This window comes from Hyperolius riggenbachi, chromosome 9 (genome assembly GCF_040937935.1).
Source record: "Hyperolius riggenbachi isolate aHypRig1 chromosome 9, aHypRig1.pri, whole genome shotgun sequence".
Lineage (NCBI taxonomy): Eukaryota > Metazoa > Chordata > Amphibia > Anura > Hyperoliidae > Hyperolius > Hyperolius riggenbachi.
Genome location: NC_090654.1, coordinates 209,137,134 through 209,161,268, shown reverse-complemented (window position 1 = coordinate 209,161,268; position 24,135 = coordinate 209,137,134). Strand labels below are relative to the sequence as shown.

At 45.1% G+C, this 24,135-nt stretch overlaps 1 protein-coding gene across 3 annotated transcripts in view; it reads left to right on the top strand.

Annotated features, from left to right (window-relative positions):
* FMN1 (formin 1) overlaps positions 1-24,135 on the top strand; it is a 405,926-nt gene that overhangs the window by 158,526 nt on the left and 223,265 nt on the right. For all 3 annotated transcript variants that reach the window (XM_068253927.1, XM_068253926.1, XM_068253928.1), the window contains exon 3: positions 9,259-9,398. In XM_068253927.1, coding sequence (XP_068110028.1) covers positions 9,259-9,398 — 140 coding nt within the window. The remainder of the gene's footprint in view (positions 1-9,258; positions 9,399-24,135) is intronic.

Below are 24,135 nucleotides of genomic sequence, written 5' to 3'. Positions count from 1 at the left end.
ATCCCACATTGTATCGATTGTATATACAATCGAAGTTGGACTGTGTGTGGACTCACCAACCAATCCAAAAGGTTACTTTGCCTGCAGTGCTGACTACCTTCAGGGTCTGAGGCTGAATGGTAAACTGCAGCAAAAGGAACAGGAATTGGAGGGTGACTATGCATACGTCATACAAGCATATGGCTATTCCAGTAAAACCTGAGTATGAGTACCTGATCGCATGCATGCATGCATGATGTTCAGGGTCTATGGCTAAAAGTATTAGAGGCAGAAGATCAGCAGGATAGCCAGGCAATCTGCATTCTTTAAAGGAAAATAAATGTGGCAGTCTCCATATCCCTCTCAACTTGCATTGCCTTTAAAGGGCACCTAAACTGAGAAGAATATGGATTTTTCCCTTTAAAATAATACCAGTTGCCCGACTCTCCTGCTGATCCTGTGTGTCTAATGCTTTCAACCACAGCCCCTGAACAAGCATGCAGATCAGGTGCTCTGACTGAAGTCAGACTGGATTAGCTGCATGCTTGTTTCAGGTCTGTGATTCAGCCACTACTGCAGCCAAAGAGATCAGCAGGGCTGCCAGGCAACTGGTATTGTTTAAAATTAAACATCCATATTCCTCTCAGTTTAGGTTCCTTTAAATCCCTTCAGAATAAGTGCCTGAGGGCTGAATGGTAATTTGTGACAGAGAACATGAATTGGAGGGTGACATCACATAAGCAGTTTCCACAATGAAGTCTGTGCAGAGTGGCTGTATAGTTCTGTACTGGAGACACCAGATGGTTGGTGCACTGTAAATCTTTGAGGCTGTTGAATGCCAGGTATTTAAAGGGAACCAGAGACGAACGTATTTTAAAAATCAAAGAAAGATGTTATACATACCTGGGGCTTCCTCCAGCCCCGTAATCTTGGATCGCTCCCACGCCGCCGTCCTCCGCTGCCTCTATCGCTGGTACCGGGTCCCGTCACTTCCGCCGGACGTGACCAGTCTACCGCATGCCTAGGGGCTCCTTACGGCTCTGTCCGCATGCGCCTGCGCAGTACGGAGGGAGCGCACTGCGCTTGCGTCGACTGACCGAAATGATGCGACCCGGTACCGGCGGACAGAGGCAGCGGAGAAAGGCGGCGTGGGAGTGATCCAGGCTGATAGGGCTGGAGGAAGCCCCAGGTATGTATAAATAGGCTATTTTATTGTCTCTATCTCTTTAACTACCTCAAACACATGGCTTGCATTCTAGAGGAGCGGATATTCAGATTCAAGCACAAGAGGCCCTCCACTTCAGCAGCATAAAGCACTCTGTTGTCTACCTCACTGTAGCTCTTAGCAAAGAAGCTGATAAGAGTTGCATCCTAGGACTAGTCTCATGCCTTTTAAATTTGAAGTTATATTACAGTCCTAACCAGAGCCGGATTGAGGCTAAATGGGGCCCTAAGCAAAGTAACTGATTTGGGCCCCCCCATCATGTTGTAATAGAATCAGAAGATGCAGCTGCACAGCAACATGCCGCACACACCGGGGCAGCCGAGCTACTGGTTGCTATGGGCAACAGCCCGCTTTCCTCTGTGGGTGCACAATGCAGGGAAAAGCAGTGGCAAAATGCAGAGCGAGAGATGAATGGCTGGGACATTTGCACTCAGTGGCTGGGGCACCCCTGTGAAGAGGGCGCCAGATATCACAGCAGCAGCACTTTCCCACTGCATCTCCAGCCTGGCAATAGCAGAAAGCTCTGGACACCGCCATACCGGAAGCCGTTCCCCAGAGGGAATTACATAACCACCCCCACCACTGAACAACCGATTTCCTCCCAAACTAGACAGCCACCATGCAGCCTCCATCCCAGTGAATACGATAGTCCAGCAGAGAAGGCAGCCGCAGCGGGGGAGAATGACAGACTCACATTCACCTATTGCGATCCAAGAAATATTGGTCCCATCATCCAGAGCCCATCTGTCTCCTCTAGAGTGCTGCCGCTCTGTTACTACTGCTATTACTGCTTCCTGATGATCTGAGAATCAGGAAGTTCAGAGCAAGCGGCTGCATTGTAGAAGAAACAGATGGGTTTCAGATGACGGGATCTCTATCGCTTGGATCATGGATAGGTGAGTGAGCGTTTGCCATCTGCTGCTTTCATTCTTGCTGCAGCTGTGGTTCTCTGTGGGAAGGGAGGGAGGGGTGGGCAGCGGCAGAGTGCACAGTAGCAGGAGGGGGACCTAGGAGGAGAGCCTGGCTCTGAAGACAATCAGCAGCGCACAGCATCATTTGACAAGACAAATAACATTTATATCGTGCTTTTCTCCTGGCGGACTCAAAGCACCAGAGCTGCAGCCACTAGGACGCGCCCTATTGGCAGTAGCAGTGTTAGAGAGACTTGCTTAAGGTCTCCTACTGAATAGGTGCTGGCTTACTGAACAGGCAGAGCCGAGATTCGAAACCCTGGTCTCCTGTGTCAGAGGCAGAGCCCTTAAAGGGACTCTGAGCAGTGCCTGTGGGTATGCCTTTAAAGGATACCCGAACTGAAATGTGACATAATGAGATAGACATGGGTATGTAGAGTGCCTAGCACACAAATAACTATGCTATGTTCCTTTTTTTCTTTCTCTGCCTGAAAGAGTTAAATATCAGGTATGTAAGTGGCTGACTCAGACAGGAAGTGACTACAGTGTGACCCTCACTGATAAGAAATTCCCCTTTTTTACCTGTTTCTTGCTCTCAGAAGCCATTTTCTGCTAGGAAAGTGTTTTATAGTTGGAATTTCTTATCAGTGAAGGTCACGCTGTAGTCACTTCCTGTCTGAGTCAGAACTGAATCAGCCACTTGCATACCTTATATTTAACTCTTTCAGGCAGAGAAAGGAAAAAAAGGAACACAGCATAGTTATTTGTGTGCTAGGCACTGTACATACACGTCTATCTCATTATGTCACATTTCAGTTCGGGTATCCTTTAAGCATACCCACAGCTAATTAATTACATCCTCACACCTACCAGCATGATGTTTGCAATTATATCCCCCTGGGTTCCTTATATTTCATTGCATTGTGCTGAATCGAGCTGGCGACTTTGGAGAAAAGTCGTCCTGTGTAATACAATTTAAGTATGGAAAGATGCATATCATTTTGAAGCGCTCTTTCTCCTCTTTCCAATGATAGATAAACTGCCAACCTACGCCTTTTAGTTTTCGCTATTTTCGCGATCGAAATTGCCATGGCCGCGATTTTGATCGCGAAAATAGCGAAAACTAAAAGGCATAGGGTGGCGGTTTATATATCATTGGAAAGAGGAGAAAGATCTTTAAAATGATATGCATCTTTCCATAGTTACTGCACTGCTCAGAGTCCCTTTAACCATTATACCATCCAGCCACCGCTGACATGGCGGCTGGTTTATGTGCTGATGGGGCCCCTTTGACTGCTTTTGTTGCCTGGTCGGTAATCCGGCCCTGGTCCTAACATAATATACAATAACAATTGTTTCCCTGTCCTTCATTGTCCATACAGTTATCCTACAGATCCCACTGTATGGATCTGTTAGTTTATCTGGTTGATTCAGAAAGCTGTTCAGTGACAAATTCTCTCCTCCGTTTACAGCAATGTATTTGATTCATGAAATATTACTGTGCGCTGTGTGTGCACAGTAAAATTACTGCGGTTACATGAATCAACCCCAATAAATCCTTCTAACTCTCTGCTTTTGTTCAGTCTTATTTACTGTCATTTGTGATCAAACTGTCACAGACCCCTAATCCCCGTCACACTTTCTACAACCTCATCCTGCGCTTAGATTTTCTAGACAACAGTCTATGTAGCAGCCATCTGAGAGAAGGCTAATGGTGTCCATACACGGTACAATATAAACATTTGATTTTCCTGTTTATTTGACCAAAACAAATGAAAGTTCAGTGTTCTCCCCAGAACTAAAGTGGGCAGGCCGTCCGGCTGTTTTGTCGAGCCAGGGACACTTTTTGTAGCTCACAGTGGAGTAAGCCCCTCTCCCAGTCTCGCGGCCACAGGTGAACTGGGCGGGATGAGTGAAGCGTACCCCATGCGTGTCTGCACCGCCCACCGGCCAATAGGAGGCTGTATATAATATATATATAATTTTTTTTCTTTTAATTCTAAAGCAACAACTGTCCCTGAAGATGAGCCTGTAATAAAATATCTCCCCCCCCCCCCTTTTTTTCAAAACACTTTATTGGAAGGTATAGCAGCTTACAATGTTATGCAATAATACTGTAGGGCAGCCTTTCTCAACCTTTTTTGGGCTAAGGAACCTCTAAATTTTTTTTTAAAAAATCTCGGAACCCCTGCATGAAAATGTAGAGAAAATCGCCATTTTGATTGCAAATGTAAAAGGTTTATCAATTAGCATTCGATCACCACTAATGTTAATATATATATATATATATATATATATATATATATATATATATATATATATATATATATATATATATATATATATATATATATATATATATATATATATATATATATATATATATATATATATATATATTATGTACAAACCGTATAAGAATAAAAAAAAATTACCCTACTTCACTAGTGTGAAACCTGTGCTTGCTTTTTCGTGCACAAAGCATCAATTTGTGGTCGAACCTTGGATATGCAGACACACATTTCATCTTCAACTGAAAGAATTCTATTTCTGGCCCTACTTTTGATGCATGTCAGACAGGAGAAAGCTTGCTCACACATGTAAGATGTTGAGAATTGAAGCAAAATATTCACTGCCTTTGTATGAATTGCAGGATACTCCTCTTTTATTGAAATCCGAACTTGTCTAGTGGCAACTCAGTAAATCTCAACATTAGCGTACGATCACATCGTAACTCACAAAATTCCTCCTCTTCTCTCAAAGAAAAGTTCACCGGATGAGCACAATCTTCAGAAAAGGGGTCTCTCACCCAGTCATACTGTTGTGTTGAAAGTGAAGGAAAGTAATGTTCCATTTTATTCTGCAAGTCTTCCAGATGTTTTTCAATAAGATTAGAAACCTGATGATATCCTTCTTCACTTTCAAGTCCACTCAGCAGTGGAAACATTTTCAGATTTCCATTAGCAACATGATTTTTCCAAAGACTGTTTCCTTTGAAATCCAAGAATTTTGTCACTTGAAGTCAGAATGTTTTTCCTTGGCCCTTGAAGTGACTTATTAAAGTGGTTCAGGTGCTGAAAAATGTCTGCCAAGTAGACCAGTTTTTGAAGTCACTCTCCATCCTCAAAACACCCAGCAAAATGTGGGTTGCTAATTTGCTGAAATTATTCTTGCAATTCACTTTTAAGCTCAAATACCTGGTCAAGAACTCTTCCTCTGCTTAGCCACCTTATTTCAGTATGAAGCAGGAGATTTACATGTTCTTTGTCCATGTCTTCACACAGTTTTTTAAACATTCTTGAATTAAGTGGTCTTTGTTTTATAAAGTTAACCATTTTTGTGAAATCATCCAGTACTTTTTTCATTTCTTCTCCAAGAGATTTTGACACCAGGACCTCCCTATGAAGAAAGCGGTGTTGTGACAACACCCGCATTTTCCTTCCTGACAAGTGAAGCAACCCCTCTTATTGAGCCAACCATAGATAGTCTGCTATCTGTACATATTCCAACACAGTTTGCCCAAGACAGACCTTTTTTTTCTAGATAAGAAGTTCAAATATTAAATATATATTGGCCTTCACTCATTTCAGGCAGCTCTTTGCAGCAGAAAAAGTTGTCTTGAATTTCTCCATCATTTACAAACCTAACAAATGACATAATAAGGCACTTATTGGTGATATCTGTGGATTCATCCACCTGTATAGCAAAGTTGCTGGTTTTCAGCTGACTAGACAGCACTTCCTCAGCATCACGTGACCTGTCATCGATGCGCCGACTTATCGTGCTGTCTGACAGTGGAACCTTTTCAATTTCTCTTGCAGCATCTTCACCAAGCATTTTGCTCACTATAATTTTACACGCTGGCATAATGAGGTTCTCTGCAATTGTGTGACTTTTTCTTTTCTGGGCAAGAAGTTCTGCCACTAAGTAACTTGCTTCCTGCGCCTTTTCACTCACTGTGACTTTCTTAACAAAGGCTTGACTGTGCTTGCTTTGAGACTGCAATAGCCGTTTAAAATATGCTGTACTTTTGCTTGTCAAATGGCCGTGATGGGTAGTAAAGTGCCTTTTCAGTTTTGCTGGAACCATTGCCGCATTGGCAAGTTTTTTGCCACAGACTATGCACCATGGAACAGGGCAGGTTGGATCACCAGCCCAAGTAAATCCTAGTGATGGGTAGCTTTCATTATAAAGACAGACTTTTTTACTGTCCTTATTTTCACAGTGTACTGCTGCTTCATCATCAGAAGCCTGATTAGTGCTTTCTGTACTAGGCCCAGGCCTACTTCCTCCATCTCACACAAAGTCCTCACAGAGCGCCACATAGATCCCCCACTCATCTTTTTCAAGAAGATAATCTAAACATAAAACAAAAGGATATAGTGGAAGTATAAACTAAAATGTCCACTAAATTCACTTAATCTTAAAGAGGAACTGTAACATAAAAAGATCCCCTGGGGGGTACTCACCTCGGGTGGGGGAAGCCTCCGGATCCTAATGAGGCTTCCCACGCCGTCCTCCATCCGTCAGGGGTCTCGCTGCAGCCCTCCGTGGAGTCCGGGCAGCGGTGACGTCAATATTTACCTTCCTGGCTCCTGCGCAGGCGCTCTGACGGCTGTCGGCTCCGAACTACACGGAAATACCCGATCGCCGTCGGGTCCGCTCTACTGCGCAGGCGCAAGTTTCCTGCGCCTGCGCAGTAGAGCGGACCCGAATGAGATCGGGTATTTCCGTGTAGTTCGGAATGGAAAGCCGCCACAGCGCCCCCGCTGGAGCCAGCAAAGGTAAATATTGAAATGACAGTCGGCACAGTCGCCGGCTGTTCGGAGGGCTGCGGAGAGACCCCCGTGGGACAGAGGACGGCGTGGGAAGCCTCATTAGGATCCGGAGGCTTCCCCCACCCGAGGTGAGTACCCCCCAGGGGATCTTTTGAATGTTACAGAGTCTCTTTAAAGTTTCATCCTAACTTACTAGAAATCACACCAGGAAACCCAGAAATGATCCACACATGATATGCAGGAATGACACTCAATTATGCAATGCACAAATCAACTTCCATGTCACATGCAGCAATCGTGAACCATATGAAATGAAGTAATTATTACCCCATGTAATATGTGGGATAATTGCTACATTTGCTGTGGGGGTTGAATGTTGCATTTTGTATGTGAAGTTGTTGCACATAGAAATTGCACCAATCTACTACCATAGCAAATGCAGTAATCATCTCACATAATAAATGCATGCATCACCCCCGTATACAATCTGGCAATCACCCCACATAGAAATTGCACCAATCTACTACCAAAGCAAATGCAGTAATCATCTTGCATACTAAATGTATGTATCACCCCAATCTGTCAATCACCCCCAGCATAGATGTTTCCAGTATATGTAGTAGGCAAGAATAAGGACCCCCAGGATTACTCTGTGGCTGCAGTAAAGCATTGAACTTTAAGCATTGGCTGCCGCAGCACTAATCACAGAGCCACAGAGAGAGCAGATAATGTTCGTTTTCTCCCAGGCCCCCCTATCTATGACTGCAGTAAAGCATTGGACTTATTGCCTGCAGCAGCTGAACTAATCACAGAGCAGATACTGTTACTTTTATCTCCGGCCCCCCAATCACCCAGCCATCCACAGTGCACAGGTCCAAACATACTTACCTGGTGAATGTCTCATCCGTCTCCTCAGCCGTCGCCTGCCGTCCTCTTCACAGTGTCCACCACGCTGCTCTCTGCCGCATCACTGAAGGGCGCAAAAACTGTCCTATAATAGAGCGGCGTGATGCGTTGCGGCTTGAATTAATTAGCCGGTCGCATCAGTGGGACTATTTTGTTCTACAGAAGGAGAAGGCAGGACAAATCTGTCCTGCAAAAGAAGCAAAACGCTGCGGAACCCCTGAGGTTCTCACGGAACCCTCACGGAACCCCAGGGTTCCGTGGAACTCTGGTTGAGGAACGCTGCTGTAGGGTATCACAATACCTTCAATTTTCAATAAAGTATATAACTATCAAATGATAAGTGTGCTCTACTCACCAACTTAGTACTATGGTAAGCAGAATAGACTACACTGTCATATCCTTTTTTTGTATCTTAAAGGCTGGGGCTTAATTTAGATGTACAAACTTGCAACATAAAACAAGGCAAACTGTAGAACTCTAGGTAACTCCAATTACATTCAGTACACATTATTGTTTGAAGCAAGTACTTTGCTAAGTCACCACTAGAGGGTGCAAGAATACATTGTTTCATTTTTCCCTCGCGAGTGTCTTCTTTAATAAAGGAAAACAAAAGTTTGCCTTCTGAAGATATTTGCGATTATTCAGGATGGAGTGAGCATATGATGAAAAACATGGCAATTTGTTTGACTGTGTTGACTTGGAAAAGGAATTTGTATCAATTTTGGGTCCTAGATGAGACACCCATTATCACATACCACTAATGCTATTAATACAGAACTATTATTTATATCACAAAATGAACAGAAAAGTTCAAGATCAATTTATAACAGGTCAGACAGAGGTAGAAAAAAAAGCTAAGCATTCTACATAGCCTAATGGTCTGAAGAATGAGGCCTGGAAACCAGTAGGAGCGCTTTTCTGAGCGCTTTGTGATTTGAACAGCTCTCACCAATTTAATGCTATGAGTCTGATCCCACATGAGTGATATAATTTTATAAAAATCCCCCATAGCATTGCATTAGCAAGAGCTTTTTCAAATCACTAGTGCCTAGAGAAGCACTGCTGCCGCAGTAGGTTTGAGCCCTAAATGTGGTCTAAGCTTGAGACTAATGTGGGTCAATTTTTTATACATACATGGGGCTTCCTCCAGCCCCATGGGCACGTATTGCTCCCATACCGCATCAATAGACCGGGTCTTGATCAGAATATTGATTGGGAAAAGCCATTCTTGACCTAATTGGATAATGGTAGCTAGACATGGGCAGGAGTGTTAAGTGATCAAGTGCTGCAGAAGTGCAAATCTTACGGTTGTGATGCTGTGTATAATATTAGATGAGATCCCTGCTGAGATCTATGCACAGTCCTTCTAATGTGGATATATTTTGTTTCTTGTATTGCATAATGAATTGGTAAATATACATTTCTGATAAGTCAAACGAATAATTATGTTTTTATTCAGGACCTAGAAGTGATTGGAGAGATGTCAGCAGATTACCAGCAAGTTCACTGTGTGACCTGACTCGGGTTTGTGATCCAAGATCATCGGATCAACAAGGACGTCTAAATCGAAATCACCTCCACTTAACACTGGAATTACAAGTAAGGATGCACAAGATTATTTTACATTTCTCCCAGAGCAAAATGCACTATGTATTTTTTCAATCATAGTACGTAAGACAGATTTTGGGTAGTCCATCTCCTCATGGTAGATTCTCAGTATTGCCTACAAAACCTCTCTAGAAAGAATATACACAAAAATGTCCGACTACTTCCTTACTTGTTTGCACTCTATTTTGTTAGTTGGACTGGCAAACTGTAGTATTCTGCTAGAGCCATATAGCCACCACTTAATTCAAGTGTTTTTTTTTTTTTTGTCTACAGCTAAGTAATCCACAACTCCCAAATCTCCCGTATAGAAAAATAGACGTGTTCAAAGTGCGCTTTAGTCTTTAACTATTTGGTGTCCTCACTATTGTGTGTATATATGTGCCAGCTGGAAATTTGTTAGGAGCTTAGTGACGTCAAAATAAGCCTCCAGCTTTCAGATCCAAGGAGAATAATTGGGATGCCTACCCCAATGTCTGGTTAACCCTTCCTTGGCATAACGCTTTATCTTTGCATTTTCACCTGTGCATTATTATAAAGTTCAAAACGCTCACCACCTCAAACTAGCAATTGGGGGAGATACCGTACAGTATAAAGACTCTGTGCGAAACCTTGGGGTGATCCTGGATAGAAATCTAAAACTCAGACAGCAGGTATTAGCTTGTCGTCAAGTCTTTCTTCTTCCATCTAAGAAATATAGCGAGAATCAAACACCTTATCCCAGCTGAAGACCTACCTGCCCTGGTTCATGCATTTGTATCCTCCCACCTAGACTACTGCAACGCCCTGTTCATCGGATCTACAGATAAGGTTCTGCGCCCCTTACAAATAGTACAGAATGCTGCTCCTAGCCAATGCCCCCCGCAGCTCAAACATCACCCCAGTACTGCAAACTTTTCACTGGTTGCCAGTAAAATGGAGAATCCATTTTAAGATCTGCCTGCTGACATTCAAGGCTCTAAACCACATGGGACCCAAATACGTAGTGGATCTATTGGAACTTTATGCCCCTCCACGCACCTGCCACTCTGCCAACAAGATGAATCTGGTTATTCCCAGGATACATCTAACATTTGGTGCTCGAGCCTTTTCCTATGCAGCCCCTACTCTATGGAACTCACTTCCACAATCAGTACGAGAGGCTCCTTCTCTGGACTGCTTTAAAAAAAAGGCTAAAGGCCTTTGAAACTGCATAACACAGGTCACAACGCTTTGAGTCCCCAGGGAGAAAAGCGCTATAAAAATATTAATGTTATTGTTATTATAGTCTTTATGCTCCCTAGCCCCACTAGCCTCCTGTATTCCAGCACCATTCCCATGCTGATGTGTCCTGTATGGCAAGTCACCGAACTACCGTTACATGGTCATCTGATTGGTAACTAGTTAGACTTAACGATACAGGAAAGAAAATACAAGTAGTTCACAGTTAACAAACAAGTTAGGGACTAAAGGTTTGTTTTTAACCTGAATCTGTTCTTAAAGAGAGACTTTACCTCTTCAGGACCACAGGCTTAACCCCCCTAAAGACCAGGCCGTTTTGTGTTAAATAGCACCCCACCCCCTTCCCCCGACCAACAGAGCTTTCTGTTGGTAGGGTCTAATTGCCCCCAGGGTTTTTTTTTGTTTTTTTTTAATATTGTATTTTTTTATTTTTTTTTTATTTTAATTTTTTTTTTTAATTTATTTGAATTGCCCTCCTTCCCTCCCTCCCTCCCGTCTGCCTATCACAGCAATCGGCTGTGATGGGCTTCAGCCTATCACAGCGGATCGCTTCTGAGTCCCCTAGGGGGACATCCGTGTCACACGGCTGTCCCCTGTACAGCGCTGCTGTAGATCGCAGTGCTGTTCATGTTAATTAGACAACAGTTTCACCATCCACCGAGCAGGCGATGCGCGATCTCCTGCAAAACGGAGCCCCGGGACATTACGCCGATCGGCGGTAGGCGGTCCTGGGGCTGCGGCCACGCCCATCAGCGTGACACGGTCGGCAACTAGTTAAGTCTCTCTAAATAAAAATTTAGTTTAGCTTACCTAGCTTGAAGCCCCTTGGAGTCGTCCTGTGCCCACAGCACCAGTCCAAGTCCCTGCTGGCCAGTCGCTGCCGGTTGGTGGCTACTGCGCATGCATGGCTCCAAGCTGATCCCGCTTCATCGGCCAGGAGTGCTCTGTGCATGTGCAGTAGTGATTTCCATGTGCTATGCATGCGCAGAAAGCTCCCAGCCGCAGCAGTTATGGGCACATGACTCCAGGGGGCTGCGAGAAGCCCCAGGTAAGTTAAACCACTTCCCTACTAAGGGGTTTTTCCCTTGTACACCAGAGCAATTTTTTTTTCATACATTCTTTTTCACCAATTTACAAAGAAATGTATTTCACAAGACATTATAAAATAGTAATTTATCAAATAGTGCCCTTGCTGACCCCCTCCACGCTCTCTCCTCCACCCTCCCCGCCCTAACCTGACCTAATCTTGCTGCAGCTCATTATCGCCAAACTCTCTCATCAGCCCTAGAGAAAGCTGCTCCCCCAGCATTCCGCCACATCTGTCCCCCTAACCCCCAGCCCTGGCGCACTACCCACACTCTCAATCTCCAGAGGGTAAAACGTGCCACTGAACGAAAATGGAGGAAAACTCGACTTAACCAGTATTTCCTACAGTACAAGACTAACCTGCTGCAGTTCCACACTGCCCTTACTGATGCGAAGCAGGAATACTTTACCAAGATCATTGGAGCACAAGCTTCCAACACCCGACGTCTTTTTGCCACTTTCAACTCCCTGCTTAAACCCACCTCCCCACCCTCTGTTTCCTCCCTCTCTGCCACAGATTTAGCCACCCACTTCATCAACAAAATAGTCTCCATCCATCAGGAAATAGCCAATCTTCACCTCCCACCCCCTCCCAACCAGCTCTTCCTCCACCCTATCCTCCCCTCACCCCTACTACCACTGAGGAAGACAACTACCTACTGCAGACTTCCCATACCACTACCTCCCCCCTTGACCCCATCCCTTCTGATTTACTCCAGCCTCACTTCACGGATTTGGCCCCAGTCTTCACTACCCTGTTTAACCTCTCCCTAGCCACAGGCACCTTCCCCTCAGACTTCAAGCAGGCCACTGTACTACCCCTGCTCAAGAAACCCTCCCTCGACCCCTCACTACCCTCCAACTACCGCCCTATCTCCCTCCTCCCCTTTGCCTCATAACTCCATAAGCGTCTGGTTCACAAACGCCTGACCCAGTACCTCAATGCCAACTCACTGCTAGACCCACTGCAATCTGGATTTCGGCCTGCCCACTCAACTGAAACTGCTCTCAACAAAGTGGTCAGTGACCTTGCCTTAGCTAAAGCTGAAGGTAAATACTCCATTCTCCTCCTCCTTGACCTTTCTGCAGCTTTTGACACAGTAGATCATCCCCTACTCCTCCAGTCCCTCCAGTCCATGGGCATTCACGACCTCGCCCTGACCTGGTTTTCATCCTACCTCTCCAACCGCTCCTTCTAGACCTCCTTCAATGAGTCCTCATCCACCCCCAACCACTTCTCGGTGGGAGTCTCCCAAGGCTTGGTCCTTGGCCCCCTACTGTTCTCTCTATACACATCCTCCATTGGCAAGGTACTCTCCTCCATGGGTTTTAACTACCATCTGTATGCAGATGACACCCAGATCTACCTTCACACCCCTGACATATCCACCACTACCATGGACAAGGTCTCCTCCTGCCTATCAGCCATCTCCTCCTGGATGTCCGCTAGGTTCCTGAAACTAAAGGTAGACAAAACGGAATTTATGATCTTCCCACCCCATCCATCGCTGAACCTCCCAGATGTTCATGTCACTGTTAACCACCTACCTCTCAAGCCCGCTGTCTGGGAGTCACCCTGGACCCCGCACTCTAGTTCACATTCAGTCCTCACATTCAAAACCTCACAAAGTCCTGCAACTTCCACCTTTGTAACCTCTGCAAGATCCGCCCTTTCCTGACATCTGCCACCACCAAACTCCTCATCCGTGCCCTCATAATTTCCCGCCTTGACTATTGCAATGCCCTTCTGTCTGGCCTCCCTATGACCAGAATAGCCCCGCTGTAGTCCATCATGAATGCGGCAGCCAGAATTATGCACTTGTCCCATCGCTCCACCACGGCAGCTCCCCTCATTGAATCCCTCCACTGGCTTCCTATCCAGTCCAGAATCCGATTCAAGATACTGTGTTTGACCTACAAATCTGTCCACAAAACATGTCCAACCTACATTTCCGATCTTAATCAGAGGTACACACCTAGCCGCTCACTCCGCTCCTCCAACGAACTGTGCCTGACCGCCCCCCGCATCACCCACTCCCATGCACGCCTCCAGGACTTCTCAAGAGCTGCTCCAACACTATGGGACTCCCTACCTCAACCCATTAGGGCAGCCCCCTCCTTCAACATCTTCAAGAAGGCCCTCAAAACTCACCTTTTCACTCTGGCCTACCACCACTCACAAGTGCTCTAAACCTGCGGCTGAACACTGGTCCCCTACCTTTCGTGTCCCTACCTCTCCCTCTAGATTGTAAGCCTTTGGGCAGGGTCCTCCTCCTTTTGTGTCCTACCTGATCATGCACCTCTATTACTGTGCACCCATGCTAGGCATTTGGGTGAACTCAAATCGCCTAATCTCTATGCTCCCATCCAGTGACTGACTAAGCATTACCTTGTACTCTTACTGTGCCGCGTGAGCTGGTTTTTGTTGTATTCCTGTATTGTCATATTGCTGTATGTCACCCCTAAATATTGTCTGTAACCTAAACTAATGTCCAGCGCTGAGTAATATGTTGGCGCTTTTTAAATACAATAAATAAATACCATCCATATAAATTAACCTGCACAGCCTTAGCTGCTTCCTCCTATTAAATAGATACAATACATGATTTAGAAATTACATAGGTATCTTTGAGTGCAAAATAACTGAGGGTACTTTTCCACTAGCAATCGCTAGCGTTTGCACTAAACGCTAGCGATTGCGATTCAGCAAATTTTTTTCAGCGATTGCAGTTTTGCGATGCAATGCACTGCATAGCAAAATCGCGGTAAAAATTGCTCCGAGGCGCGATCGCGATTCAGTAAAAAATGAACTGCGGTAGTGGAAAATGCCTACCGCGATTCCTATGTTATTTAGCAAACCCTAGCGATTTAAAAATCGCTAGCGATTTGCGATTCAACATCGCAATCACCGCAAGTGGAAAAGGGCCCTGAGATCCAATATATAAACATTAGACTGAAGGCTCATCAGTTAAACCCATGGCTACCCCTAAAGTTATACTAAATAGGAAACTATTTCCAGGACTTTTAACCTTATAGATGCCTCCAATCCATATCTATTTCACTACCCTCATCAAGGATACTTGTACCCATATAATCAAGCAATTAAGAGCAATTTTCACCTTTCAGCGCTCCTTCCATTCGTTCGCCTATAACTTTATTACTACTTATCACAATGAAATGATCTATATCTTGTTTTTTTTCGCCACCAATTAGGCTTTCTTTGGGTGGTACATTTTGCTAAGAATTATTTTATTTTAAATGCATTTTAATAGGGAAAATAAGAAAAAATTTAAGAAAACTAATTATTTTTCAGGTTTCTGACATTATCTTTTTAAAATAATACATGCTACTATAATTAAAACGCAGATCCAGTAGGTAGAGAAAAGGGGCTATGCACATCCCTTGTAAAACTTCACTTTTATTGTAGAAAAATAAAAACGGCATACATTACATCCAGTACAATGTTGAGAGAGGTACTAGGCTGGTGGGGAGAGACCTCCCCACCAGCCTAGTACCTCTCTCAACATTGTACTGGATGTAATGTATGCCGTTTTTATTTTTCTACAATAAGGCTACTTGCACACCAAGACGTTGCGTTAGGTGCTACGTTAAGGTCGCATAACGTGCACCTAACACAACGTATGGTGCTGCAAGAGCCGACGGTAGAGTGAGCCGCGTTAGGCGGCTCGATTCCTATAATGTCTCCCAGAGTGGCGCTGATTGGCCAGCAGGTCCACGTGATGCGGAGCGAGACACTCCGCATCACGTGGTCCCGCCGGCCAATCAGCGCCCGCCAGTGAAGTGAATATTAAGTAGCCATGTGCGCGGCTACTGTAGCTGGCTCTCCCCGCCTCCTCTCCGCCCCCCACTGCGCATGTGCAAACAGTCTAACGCGGCTATAGCCGCTCCAACGCCGTAGCATCCTGCACTTTGAGGAGAACGTGCAGCGTTACATGTAACACAACGTGGGCTGTGTGAACAGCCCACTTGTGTTACATTGCTGTGCGTTGGGGGAGCGTTACAGGCGCACTAACGTGCGCCTGTAACGTCTTGGTGTGTAAGCAGCCTAAAAGTGAAGTTTTACAAGGGATGTGCATAGCCCCTTTTCTCTACCTACTGGATCTGCTACTTGTATTTTGGCAATTTGCACTCCTGCAGTGATCTTTTTCAGCCCATCCTGTGCATGTTTTTCTTTGTTTTCTTATATTACTAATAATTAAAACGCACACCTTTTATTTGCCAATTTGTCTCGGTTATTAGAAACTTTTAAAATATTTTCATAGTACAATGTATGGTGCCAATATTTTATTTGGAAATAAAGGTACATTTTTTAAATTTTGCCCATAGTTTTCATAAATGACAATAATATACCCTTTTGACATACATAAACAGAAAAAAAAAGTTCAGTTGCTAAGGTAACTATTTGTTTTTTATTTTATTTTTAATTTTTTTATATGCATGTAATTTATCTATGCAACTATGGGAGAGGGTGGGAGGTAAAGACTTCATTTGAATTTTATATTTGCGTCTTTTTATTAAAATAAATTTAGGTGTAATTTTACTATTTGGCCACAAGATGCACATTATTTCCTATTGGTGTACTATAAGTACGCTAAACGGGAAATAATGCGTGGATGTGTTACTTGGGAAGATACAATGACCCGAGCATCTCATTGATGCTGGTGAACATTGACACGGGAACTTAGATTAATAAATGGGAATATATCTCCCCTATAACTGGCGGAGGAGAGTACACGCGCAGGAGCAAGCTGCGGCTACCCACCGCAATAAACAGTTCCTGCACAGGGGCGTTGATATTTGAAGTCCTGTGGGGTGTAGATATACTATCCTCAACGCACAAGGTGGTTAAGTCAAAGCATTGTGCCAGGTCTTTGAATTTTTTTTAAACTGATTTTCTCAAAAACTTTTTAGAACTTTTTTTTTTTATTTTACTTTTTTCATAGAATCATCTATTACATTTTTGGACTGTATCGGCAGGTCGTTCGGTTGTTTGTTAGGGAGTACCCATGTACCATCCCTGAACACATATTCATAATTTGTGATTCGTATAGCTTGCTGTGTCAAAGAATTTCATTTTAACATCAGTCAACTCCTTACATATTCTGCTTGTGCAGCAAGTGTAATGTACTTTTACAGAATGCACTTGTATTCTAATCCAAATTGCATGGCTTACTAGCTCACATAGAATGTACAAGCATGGGGTCCCTTAGGGGACTGCTGACCTATGCTGAGATTACTGGAATGCTTTCTCTTTGTGGGTAGTGCCATCCACCCTTACAGTCAAGCACCCGATGACATATTGAGGCATTACCTTTAGAGTGTGAATCATTGCTGTGCTATAGTGTAAATAAGGGGACACACCCATTAGCTGAGGCTCATCATGAGGTGTTGCAAACTTTTGCCATCAAATAGCAGATTTTCTTTTTTTAATCTAGGCAAGAGTTGTGGGCTGACTTGTGTTCTCCAGGCTGCATTCATTATTTTCAACTGGTAAAGTGGTAGCTTACTTATGAGAAAGTGTGCTCAAATAACCTAATATGAAGCCCTCATCAGGGCCGTGCAGAGGATGTTTAAGTGTGTGTGTGGGGGGGGGGGGGGGCGCGCAAATTTAAAAAAGGGGCCCTATTTCACTTGCGATAAATTGAGTTGTGATGATCGTAATCTGTTAATTCCGATTATGTGAAATTGTATATGGCATATGCTCATCCAATATTACCAATAATAGGTGGGCAAAAATTATCGCCCCAGTGTTACCTTTACAGATTGGCATTGAGCAATGTCCCCATGTGCAGTTTTTGCCCTTCACAGCCTGCATGGTAAGCCTTCAGTGAACCCTCTCACTGTCGCTTACAAGTAATATGAATCCCCCCACCCCTACCCCAACCACTGAAAAATGCATAGTAACCGGCAGGTCAGCAAGTAGGATTACCGCAGCTGATAGCAATCGTAAAAATGACGGGTGGGGGGGAGCAGACCCGTATTGAAAGCAGTCCTCATGCCCACAGATCCCACTCCCCCCCCCCCCCCCCCCTTCCCCTTCATCACCTTCTCTTCTCACCTAAATGCCTTCCTGCAGCCTCTTCCAGGAGAGTGAGTCGCATAGCAGTGCCACTGGCCTGGCTGTGTTGCCGGGAGTGCTCTGCGCTGCAGGTGATATTTAAGTGACAAGAGGGGGACAGAGGAGATTGGGAGAAGTGGAGGCCATGAGGACTGCTTTCCATATATATCAGCTCCCCCCTTTTTTACAATTGCTTTCAGCTCTGGTATCTTTTTAAAATCAGGGCCTCCTCCCAGTCCCACTTTCCCTTGCCCTGCACCGGTGCACCCCTCTGCTGGCTTAATACCACCACAACACAGTCACACTCAGTGACAGAGGTACGCCACTAGGTGCAATGGAGTCTTCACGGTCTGTGTTCCAATGCACTCCTTAGAGTGGGCGGAGCTTGCGGGTGGGGGAGCCTATGATACATGGAGGCGGGCTTTCTGAAGCAGGGGGTGGGGCTTAACCCATGATTGTTCAGCTATCCGCAGTATGGGCCATGGAGATCAAAGGGCCCTCCTGCCACCACCGGGCAAAGGGCCCTCCTGCCACCACTGCTGCTTCCTCTCTGCCGGGGACTTCCAAGAAAACATGTGGTGACCCATAGAGAAGGGTCGGGAAAGCATGCAGAGATTGTGACACAGCTCCAGGCATGCTTCGACTTACACTGGAAGGCCCTGAGCCCACTAATGCAGTTGTGTCCGCTTCTGTCCGCTTTTCAGCATTTTTAACATTGATGTGTAACTGAAAAGTGGACACAACTGCATCAGTGGGCTCAGCCCCGAAGAGAGCTTCAGGCAGCAGAGCCACAATGAATGCTGTAGCATGTAACATAGCTCTGCTGCCCAGAGCTCTTTCCTTGTGTGTGTACAGAAGCCTGCCTGGAGCTGCTCACAGTCCCTGCATGCTGTCCCACCCTTTCTCTGCATGCTCTCCCTGCCCTGTGCGCCCATGTAGATTACACAGCCCTTGTGGCCACATTTATGGGACTTACAAAAGGGCATGTGCCTGCTGATCACTAATGCAAAATATAAACTTGCAAATTTAACTTGCTATGTAAATTAATACAGTAGCGGCCGTGAGTGAAGTATCGCTGTAACGATACTTCACAGAAGCAGGGCCACCCGCAGTTAATGTTACGCGCATTGCAATGCGCGTAACTAAGGAAGGCACACTCCTTACATGGCAGCACGCACGGCTATGTAAGATGTGCATAGGGGGCACTACAGATCATTAAAACGCGGCTTGCTTGATATATCGAGCCCATGGAATACAATCTGGTCAGTCTGCTGCACTCCAAAATGGGGCAAACCCCCAACCTACCACCACAGTGGTAGACTAAAACTGTGTAAAAAGTTAGGCTATAAGCAGGTGACTCGCAAATGCATCACCTGTGTGTCTCCTAAATGATACATATACCATTCCTTACTGATGTTTTCCATTGAGCAGATGTAAGTTACACCCCCCCCCCTATGATTTTAAGCTATTCTATTATGCCTGCCACTTCCTAGCTTTAAACCGTATTACTGATCATGATTGCACGCACATATTAAACCTTGTGAAGCTTAAGTCACATCAGCTACTAATTTACCAACCTTTCAGCAGTCCCCACTACGATCCAATATGACAGGAGTAATGCAGCTGCAGACTTTAACAAAATAGCAGAAATTAAGAAATTCCAACCCAGGTTTGCCAGATCATTTGCTATATTGGCACTGGAGATGGTTGGAGTTCTCTGAAGAGATTCCTTAGTAAATCAGGCTTGTTATTTTTGCACAAACAAATCACTCAGTATATGCATTATTTTTCAGTGGCCACTATTTACTGTATTTTTCGGACCATAAGACGCTCCGGATCATAAGACATATCTAGGCTTAGAGGACAAAAACCATGGAAAAAAATATACTAAACCTGGTGTGTCCATTGTGTAGGGGCATCTTGTGGATTCTTTCCCCCAAATTATTATGTCTCCCTTGTACCTTTTATGTCCCTGTGTTCTTCGCTGTCCTTCCTGAGTCCTCTTCTTTCCCTGTGTCGTCCTCTGTGCACCTCTGTTTCCTTGTGTCCTCATTTGTCCTTGCTTTGTCCCCCTGTGTCCACCTCTGCCCTTCCAACGTCCCCCTGTGTCCTTTTTCTCCCCCTCCCCCTATTCTGTGAGGACACCTTGGGCAAGACAACCTAACACTACTATTGCCAATAGAGTGAGCCCTCTTGTCTTGTGCACAATGGTTAATGTTATATATGCAGTGTCCTTTCTGTCTTCCCATACTCTGTGTCCCCATGCCAGTATCCGTCACGCTTGGTCCCAGGAGCTTCAGCGTGCGTAAGTGCAGTAACATCAGCGGCTGCCTTTAGATCCCTGCAGCAGGGGGGATGCACTGCCAATCATGGCAGAGCGCACTGCCAGTCACGGCAGCAGCTATATTACAGGACCCAATGGTCTCTCTGGGTCACGGCTCCCTAATTGGGGCCTATCACTGCATTCGCTGAGACTCGGAGAGTGCAGTGATTGGAGCCATGGTCCCACTTGAGATCCTGTATGGGCCATTGGGTCCTGTGTTAGTACAGCTGCTGCCGTGATTGGCAGTGTACCCCCACCTATCAGGCTGCAGGGACCTAAAGGTAGCCACTGATGCTACTGCACTTACGCATGCTGAAGCTCCCGGGACCAAGCATGACGAATACCGGCAAAGGGGGAGACAGAAAGGACCCAGGGGGACAATGGAGTGACAGAGGGGGGTACTGAATGGAAACGGGACGGAGGATGAGCCGCTCCCCTACAGCCCCTCAGCAACCACCTCAGCCCGCAGCAGCATGAGCAACCTAATCCCTCTGGCTGGAGAGAAGCAAGCTGCAGGCAGGCTACTACCGTTCATTCGGATTATAAGACTCGCTGACTTTCTCCCCCCATTTTGGGGGGAGAAAAGGTCCGTCCTATAGGCCAAAAAATATGGTAACAGTTCAGACCAATCTCTCTACATTGTCATTGTACTGTGTCAACATGCTGTCCCTATTCCTACACCGATGTACTGACTGTGAGGCCTGGAACCCACTGCAAAACGCTATCGCTAATCGCAAGCGCTAGCATTTTGTATGAGCAGTTTGTCGGCGGTTTCATGAGCGTTTTAGGAAGTGATTTTACAAAGTGTATCAATTTGCCAGCGGTTGTGTAGCGATTAGCATTTTAATGTCTGATTGGTCATTTCAATTAATTTTAATTTTGTTACAGTGTGTGGTAAGGTTAAAACGCTAGCAAAATCGATCCATGCGGGTTTTAATGAGCGATTAAGCCAGCGTTTATATACTTTACATTGAAGCGCTAACGCTCCCAAAATGCTGCATGTCCTGCGTTTGCCATTTGAGGAATTGCAAACGCTCCAGTGGAAGTTGCCCTATCCATTAACATTAGCTGAGCGTTTTGGCAAAACGCTAGCGTTTTGAATCGCTCCAGAAATGCTCACAAAACCGCTCTTGTGGGTTCCAGCCCTAACAGGTAATTGGTAAATGTAGAAGTAGTTATCCAGTTCATGTTAAATGTTTGCAAAAACAGTATAATTTTAAAAGAATAACCTTCAGTGTTTACATATTTACCCTTAAATGTGCTACCAATGCCTCAGAATGAAACCCTGGCCCATGATGCAGTGTGTCTGCCACCATAGCATGTCATTCATTCCCTGTATATCTTGTCCTATGTCCATACTGGTGTTAAACCATTTGCAGTGTGCACAGATACTGATTTGAAAATTGGTAGGAATGCATATTCTTAAAGGGCAACTGAAGTGGTAAGAATATGGAGGGTGCCATATTTACCTCCTTTTAAACAATACCAGTTACCTGTCAGCCCTGCTGGTCTATTTGGCTGCAATAATGCCTGAATAACACCAAAAACAAGCATGCAGCAAATATTGTCAGATCTGACAGTAATGTCAGAAACACATGATCTGCAGCATGCTTGTTCTAGGTCTATGTCTAAAAGCATTAGAGGTAGATGATTAGCAGGAAAGCCAGGCAACTGGTATTGTTTAACCTCCTGGGCAGTAAGCGCGTGCTGAGCATGGGCTATGCCGCCGCAGGGCACCGCTCAGGCCCTGGTGGGCCGATATGCAAAATTTTCTTTTGTTACACGCAGATAGCACTTTGCTAGCTGCATGTACTATGCGTTTGCCGCCGCTCCGCACCAATTCGCCGCTACCCGCCTTGCCCCCCCCCACCCAGACCCTGTGCGCAGCCTGGCCAATCAGTGCCAGGCAGCGCTGAGGGGTGGAGCGGGACTCCCGATGACGTCACAACGTCGCGTCATCATGGTGAAGGGGGAAGCCAAGCATGAAATCCTGTTCTGAACGGGATTTCCTGCTTCCTCTGATCGCCGGAGGGGGTGGGGGGGATGCCGCTGCTCAGCGGCTATCATGTAGCTAGCGCTAGGCTAGCTACATGATTTAAGAAAATAAAAATAAAAAAATTGTGCTGCGGCGGTTTTAATTGCCCGCCAGGGAGGTTAAAAGAAAATTAATATGGCAGCCTCCTTATACCTCTCGCTTCAGTTCCTCTTTAAAGTGAACCCAAGGTGACAGTGATATGGAGGCAGACATATTTATTTCCTTTTAAACAATACCAGTTTCCTGGCAGTCCTGCTGGTCTTTTTGGCTGCAGTAGTGTCTGAATTAGGCCAGAAGCAAGCATGCAGCTAATCTTATCAGTTCTGACAATATTGTCAGAAACATCTAATCTGCATGCTTGTTCAGGCACTATGGCTGAAAATATTAGAGGCAGATGATCAGCAGGACAACCAGGCAATTGGTATTGCTTAACCCTCCTGGCGGTTTGCTAAAAAATCGCCAGGGGGCAGCAAATCTTTTTTTTTAAATTTTTTTTTTTTTTCATGTAGCGAGACAAAGTCTCGCTACATGATAGCCGCTCCCCCCAGCCCCTCCGATCGCCATCGGCGATCAAAGAACGGGATCTCCTGGAGGGCTTCCCCCGTCGCCGTGGCGGGATGACGTCACCGACGTCAACGACGTCGTGACGTCATAGGGGATTCCGATCCACCCCATAGAGCTGCCTGGCACTGATTGGCCAGGCAGCGCACGGGGTCTGGGGGGGGGGGGGGGCGGCTGCGGCGCAACGGATAGCGGCGGATCGGCGGGTAGCGGCGGCGATCGGGCACTGCACGCAGCTAGCAAAGTGCTAGCTGCGTGCAGCAAAAAAAAAATTACTCAGTTCGGGCTTACCGCCAGGAAGGTTAAAAGGAAATAAATATGGCAGCCTCCATATCACTCTCGCCTCGGGTTCACTTTAAGTGCTTCTAAATTATGCCTGTCTTTAAAGAGAAACTCCGACCAAGAATTGAAATTTATCCCAATCGGGTAGCTGATACCCCCTTTTTACATGAGAAATGTATTCTATTTCACAAATGGATCATCAACGGGCTCTGTATGGCTGATATTGGGGATGAAACCCCTCCCACAACAAGAAACTCTGAGGACCATGGTACTTTTGGCAGTTTCCTGTCTGTGAACCTTGTGGCATTGTGGGAAATAACTGTTTACAGCTGTTCCCAACTGCCAAAAAAGCAAGCAGCAGCTACATAACCTACCAGCAGTAAAAATGTCACCATGTGATAAATGTCATAATGTAAATCAGGGATTTAAAAGATTTTACAATGGGCAAACCCTGACTAAATCATTTATACATAATTTTTGTAAAAATGAAGCACTTTTTTTTTATTACATTATTTTCACTGGAGTTCCTCTTTAATGTCTGTCTACAGTCCTTGTGCAGCTCACCATGCGCACTCCTTATTAGGACTTTGGTATACCCTAAATAAGGGGTATAGAGTAAGTGGTGAATTGTTTAATAGGGCCAGTGTGATCTTGCTGCCTCTATTTTTCTAGCATTTGAAAGTTGTAATATCGGCAGTGTAAGTAAATTGCATCATTGATCAGAGTCCCGTTTCAAATCATTTGAACTGCACATGAGTACACTTGCACGTTAAACGGTTTTACTACCATGACCACAATATGCTGTGCAGCTTATTTAACTATAATGAATCAGGTCTGTTGTGATAATTGTGCCATTACCCTGTCTTATTATTTTCTTGCGCTCTGGTGAGTCAGAATGTGTAGAGGAGGTGCTGATGGGTTGATTGTCCTGATTCATTCTAGGACTGCATTATATTAATATTGCCCAAGCCTACAATACATTTTCTTTGATTAGTATGCAGTGTTTATTATGCAGGATTAGAGAAAATCTGTTACCAAGTTCTGTATTGCTTTTGTTTATGTAATTAGGATTGGAGCCTGTGTATGAATAATAAAACTAGATGAAATGAGAGCTGTGATGAGATATTGTCTGGATGATAACCAA